The sequence below is a fragment of the Aplysia californica genome, unplaced genomic scaffold (assembly GCF_000002075.1).
Source record: "Aplysia californica isolate F4 #8 unplaced genomic scaffold, AplCal3.0 scaffold00137, whole genome shotgun sequence".
NCBI classification, from domain to species: domain Eukaryota; kingdom Metazoa; phylum Mollusca; class Gastropoda; order Aplysiida; family Aplysiidae; genus Aplysia; species Aplysia californica.
In genome coordinates, this window is record NW_004797407.1 from 572,146 (window position 1) to 578,457 (window position 6,312).

Consider the following 6,312-nt stretch of genomic DNA (forward strand, 5'->3'; position numbering starts at 1 on the left):
GGGGGGTGATTGTAGATGGTGGAACTAGAAGGCGGAGTAGTTTATTACGGTTGGGTTGTCTGACGTCACACCACTTTTAAATAGACATATAAAAGGTGATGGGGAGGTAGGGCGAGACACCATTGGTCTAAACAGTTGAGGGATAACATTCATCATGGTGCGTTTTTCAGTTTTGGAGAAAACAGTATTTAAAAAAAGACAGTGGTTATGTAGTAGTATAGGGTTTTACGGCGCTCGCAACTGCTTAGGTCATATGAGCGCACAATAACAGTAACAAAGGCAAAATAAATTATTTCTACAGTGGTTATAGAAATAATGCAAAATAAATTATTTCTACAGTGGTTATAGAAATAATGCAAAATAAATTATTTCTACAGTGGTTATAGAGATAATTTATTTTGCCTTTGTAACTGTTATTGTTGTTTTGAAAAAAACAAAACAACACACAATAAAACCCCCCCCCAATAATACTGTCTAATAAAAAGAGCGACGTCAAGTGTTTTATATTCGTCTTGTGTTAATAGAAAAATAGCCCAACCAGTGCTTACCAAAATCGTTTTTTTTTTTTACTTCTTGTCTTGAGAAAACTTTAGGGGGAAAACAAGATGAACATTCTGACAAGCAAGAGTAAAAAAAAGAAAAGTCTGAATGATTGGATTTTTCGTATACGTGCTCTACTATTATAGAACACATGAGAGATATTCTTACCATAATACTACTTGCTGGAACCTTTACAGCACCACAGCATGGAGAAGACGAGTTCGATTCCCGTGTGTAGAGATAATACATGTAATAATTAATTGTTATCTAGTGTCTCCGTCTTTCGGCTGAGAAGTTGTGTACACCACTCGGCCTGGATTGGCCTTGACCGATGGAGCTGAGGCCACGTTCCTCCTGAATGATCGAAATACAGCCGAAACTGTCCAAGACAGATACCCATTCTCGAGAAGAAAAGTAGCCGTATTAGACAGGTGGCCATCTTATACAGTGTCATTAGAACGTAAAAAATCTGCAAGGGAGGAAATGGGAAGTGGTCGTTTGTACAAGCAATTAATTCTCTTATGCAGGTGACCGTTACAGCAGGCTCAACTATATTGTCGAAAAAGGTGTAAAGGTTTTACAATAACTATAAATTATTATTATTGCATATTACAACTCGCATGTGCTAGGCGATTTGTCATCCTAGGACCCCACAATAAGTAGACAGGCAGGCACTAACGCCCCAGTCCGTCTGTGAGGGGTTAAGGTGATTGCCTCACCCACAACATTTGTAATTTCGCTACTTTACGTTAGTATCTTCAGGTGGAAACATTAAAGGCAAATTGGGCAGGTGTGGACCCTCAAGCCAATTGTTTCGAAAGCCTGGACAGGTGGGTGACGGGGAAATATCAGGATACAAATTATTATTGTGTTTGAAAACACCGAGCAAAGAAATGAATGGCGGCGAACCATGACTGCTGGTGTCTGTTGCAGATCTGGCACTTGAAAATGGTTATATCTCGACTGGGTATTCTGTCTGCTGGGATCTCGAAGGAGTACTGTGTGCCATTCAGCTAGTCCCTTACTATGACACCTAAATAGTGTTATAAGAGGTGTAAATTGTCAACAGAAATTCAAGCCACTGGCGATAAATGTCTGACACAACTTAGACGTTCGTTTTGGGGAAAAGATTCTGTTTTGGTAGTGGTTGGAGGGCGCCACTACTCGCTCTTGTTCTTTCATTTTACCTCTGTGGCTTCTTTATCGCTGTTTCATGGACTTGTTTTAAAATATCCGAGATTGTGTGCTCTTAAGTATTGCCGCTTGACTATGGAGCGTATTGTTTGACTTAAATTTACAGCAAATGAAGGGAAAGGGCAATAATATGTCTCGTACACTCGGCTATAGCGAGACTGGTACGGTTTTCGTCCATTGTACATTAAGACTTGGCCCTTGGCGAGCAAACTTTGCAGTGAAGTTTTTATAGAGAGTGAAGAGCGTTGGCGATGATATTAATTAAAAAGCGATCTAAGAATACAAATATATGGTCTCTTCTTTCTCTGCGTCTGTTTTTTTTTTTTTTTACCCAAACGATAATATCGATAATAATATCGTATCACTAAGAATCTCTACAACTCAGACTCAAACTCCTATCTTCCTGAAACCCCCTGTATCCTTAGCTTTATGGCATTGTGTGTCCTGGTTTTTGTATATCGAAGTTTTCTTTTTGTTTACCCCCCCCCTCCACGATATGAGGACCACCCTAGTAGACGTGGTATGGGTAGCCTAGTGGTTAGGGTACGTATCTGAAATCTAGAGATTGCAGGTCCGAGGGTTCAAGCCTCATGTCGATCCAACGTTGTGTCCTTGGGAAAGGCGTCCTATTTCGCTCGGTCCTTTCCGACTCGAATGTTGAACTCGTAGGTTCCGTCTCTTAAATAATCTAACAGTGTTGATAGCTGTGTTAAAACTAAATCATTTCCTCCCTGGTAGTGACCGGTTTTTAGTTTATTCACCACTTAGAAATATTCATTATAGTGGGCATTACGAAAATCGTTGCCTACTAAAAGTGTCAAAAGTGGCGGCTGGTTATAACAAGGTTGACAATCTCTGAACTAATAAATGTGTCACGACTCGGGTGCTCTTCAGTGTTGGGGCATACAGAGTTAATGGGTGAGGCAGCGTGGTGGAATCAGGCTCTCGTCAAAATAATCAAAGTGAAGAAACGTGCATCTTCCCGCAGGTTTGTGAATTTTTATCAAATTTTTGTTTTTTGGTTCAACACCTTTCATGCCCATTAAAGAACTAATTGCTGGGTGGATTTTTTTCGAAAAACATTGATTAAAGTCACAAACAATGTAAACTTTCTGTTACTACAGACTCTTAAGCTAAGGAAATAACTAATCTTTGGCGGCCATTTTCTCTCTAATTTTACCTTTGAAAACAGGTAACCTCACCTCCTTCATTCGCAAATATCTCGACTTGTATTTAAGATAAATGGATATTTGTTTCACCCAAATAAAGACAAGTAAACAAGCTTTAAGATGATACCAATAACTATACATGCCCAAAAATTGACGAGAGCCTGATTCCACCACGCTGCCTCACATGGTATCATCTTAATACTTGTTCATGCCGGTTTTTGAGTTCTTTGGTTTGTTTGTTTAATTATTTTAGACGAGCGCCTGATTTCCCCGCAAGGCCAGATAAATTGTTTCAATGGTGGCACGAAGCATCTACAGAACACACTATCGGTAATTCTTTACCTTCCTCCAGAAGTCCCTCCTACCCCTAGTAGCTCTGCTTAGCGCGAGCACGTGGTACGTGATGCACGTGCAAGGAGAGACAACTCAGATCCCAATCGGCGACTGTGTGGGAAGGGACGAGGAGCTGAGGACGACCGTCAACAACCTGGCCAGACAAATGATGCTCCAACAGCTATTTGTGGAGGAGAAGTCCCGATCTGACGGGGACTCAGGGCTCAAGTCGGTGGGTCTGCCTTGTCTGTCTGTCTCTTTGTCTATTTGTCTGTTTATCTGTCTGTCTGTCTGTCTATCTGTCTATCTGTCTGTTTTCTGCCCCCCCCCCACTCACCTCCTCTGCCCCTTCCTCTGGGCTCCTGATTCTTTTTGCAGCCTTTCTACTGCTACTCTTTCGCTTCTTCTTACTGCTGTCTTTCTGCCACACCCCTGATCTTTTGGTAGGAAAGATCTACACCTAGCCTTCTCGGACAAGGGAGAAAAATCTCGGAGGGCCCGTGTGCAAGTTGCGCACGTTAAAGATCCCTTGGTGGTCTAAAATCGATAAGAATAGGCTTCGGCCGCCACCCGGGCAAAATTCAAAAATTTCCTATCAACTGAAAATGTTAGGTGTGTCCCGCGCGCTCATATGACTTAATGCAGCTGTTAGCGCCGTAAAACACTCTACAAAAACATATCTGTCCATCTATCTATCTCTTTGTCTGTCTGTTTGTGTTTTTAGTTTTAGTAGGAGTTTTACGGCACTCACAACACAATAAGGTCATGTAAGTGCCGTAGATTAGAGGTGATACAAGAGAGAAACGAACACAAATAAAGGAGGGGAGAAAAGGACGATCGATATTTAGATAGGAAAGAAGAAGCGAACCACACTATAGCACCCGCCAACCACCCACGTTTATCTGTTTATCTGTCTGTCTGTCTGTCTATCTGTCTGTCACTCTATCTATCTATCTGTTTGTCTGTCTGCTTGTTCGTGCGTGTCTGTTCGTCAGTTTGTTTGCCTATGATGTGTGATTGTGTTTGTACGTCTGTTTATCTTTTTTGTTTGTTTGTGGGTCTGTCTGTTTTTTTTTGGTGTGTGTCTGGCTATCTGTCTGTCTGTAGGTATGTTTGTCATTCGGTCAAGTCTGTTTCTCTCTTTGCATCTCCCTCCCTCTCCCTGCCCACCTCTCTTTCTCTCTCTCTCTCTCTCTCTCTCTCTCTCTCTCTCTCTCTCTCTCTCTCTCTCTCTCTCTCTCCTTATTTCTCACCACACTCTATGCAAATCCCAACACACACCCACAAACAAACACACACGCACACACAGACACACAAACACACACACTCATATATACACACTCATATATATTTATATATATATATATATATATATAAATATATATATAAATATTTATATATTGATATATATATATATATATATATATATATATATATATATATATATAATTATAAATATATATTATATATGTATATTATTATATTATATACATGTATATTAAATATATATACACACACATGTACATATTTATATATACACACAGCCCACACACATTCTGCCATTCATACATCTGTCTAGAATTACGTACTCTCCCTCCCCCCTTCCCCCTTCCCCCTCCCCAATCTTCCCTCCTCAATAATCCCCCACTCCACCTCCTTCCCATCTCCAACAGGTGTCGATTATTTTTTAAGATGTGATGTCTTTCGCGATGTAATGCGCATTGAGCATTAAAAAATGGAAATGTGAAGCAGAGATGCTATTAATTATTATTATTATTATTATTATTATTATTATTATTATTATTATTATTATTATTATTATTATTATTATTATATTATTATTATTATTATTATTATTATTATTATTATTATTATTATTATTATTATTATTATTATTATTATATCTTCTTCTTCTTCTTCTTCTTCTTCTTCTTCTTCTTCTTCTTCTTCTTCTTCTTCTTCTTCTTCTTCTTCTTCTTCTTCTTCTTCTTCTTCTTCTTCTTCTTCTTCTTCTTATCATCATCATTAGATCCGACTCAGCAACGACGGCACCCAGCCCTACTATGCGAACTCCCACGTGAGCTGGTCTGTCGCCGCCATCCACGACCACCCGGACCACATGAACACTGTGGGGATGGGGGAACTGCTGGCTGTGCTGAATGGCGTGGAGTTCAGAACCCGTCATAACGACTATACTCTTTACAAACCCAGGTGAGACAATATTTCAGAACAACGCATGACTCACAGTCGAAACATCCCGAGGCGGTCACACATTGTTGAGGAGAAAATTAATTATGGTTGTCTTAGTCAGGTGGATGTCTCGGACAAGGGCGAAACATCTCGGAGGTCTCATGTGCAAGTTTCGCACGTGAAAGATCCCTTGGTGGTCCAAAAATTGATAAGAGTAGGCTTAGGCCGCCACGCAAAATTCAAATTTTTTACATACTGAAAATGTTTGGTGTGTCCCGCGTGCTTTGTAAAGGTAATTTTCAAGAACAAGGCAGGATGTGACAAGTACACTTTTGTCTTGGATAGGTAGCCGTCATAGCAGGTTCATCATCACTAACCGGGATCAGGTATGGGCCATGATCAGACACTTTCGACACTTTTCTATCCTGGACTAAGCTCTGATATTAATCCACGTTTTCCTACTTTTCCCTGTCACTCCACTGCAGATTCCATATATGGCTTCCTTCAGATCTCTTATCCTGGGCATTCGAAATCAGCACTTTCTTCGCTATGCAGTAGCCTGGCTTCCTGAGAGTATTCCAGTCCATCGCCATCGTTTTCTTCCCTCTTCATCTCCGACTCTGCTCTGTCTTGTTCCCATTAAGACTTTTGTTGACGACCTCGTCTGTCCACCTGATCTTTAGTAACTTTCTCAGACACATCTTCAAGAAAACTTGGACCCTCTTTATGCAAGGCTAAGACGCGCTCCATGTCTCACATCCATACACCAAGATTGACACATTCGATATGAAAATACTTACCCTTTTGAAGTGAGATACCCCTGTTCCTCCAAATCTTATTCAAATAATATATTGTCGCTTTTAAGGATAAGCTGGCTAACCCAGAT

At 40.4% G+C, this 6,312-nt stretch overlaps 1 protein-coding gene across 1 annotated transcript; it reads left to right on the forward strand.

Moving 5' to 3' along the window:
• Positions 1 to 3,048: 3,048 nt before the first annotated feature.
• LOC106011538 lies at positions 3,049 to 5,451 on the forward strand. Its single transcript, XM_013081577.1, has 2 exons — positions 3,049 to 3,468; positions 5,266 to 5,451. Exons 1-2 carry the CDS (start codon positions 3,307 to 3,309, stop codon positions 5,449 to 5,451), a joined length of 348 nt encoding a protein of 115 aa, XP_012937031.1. The 5' UTR covers positions 3,049 to 3,306.
• Positions 5,452 to 6,312: the final 861 nt, after the last annotated feature.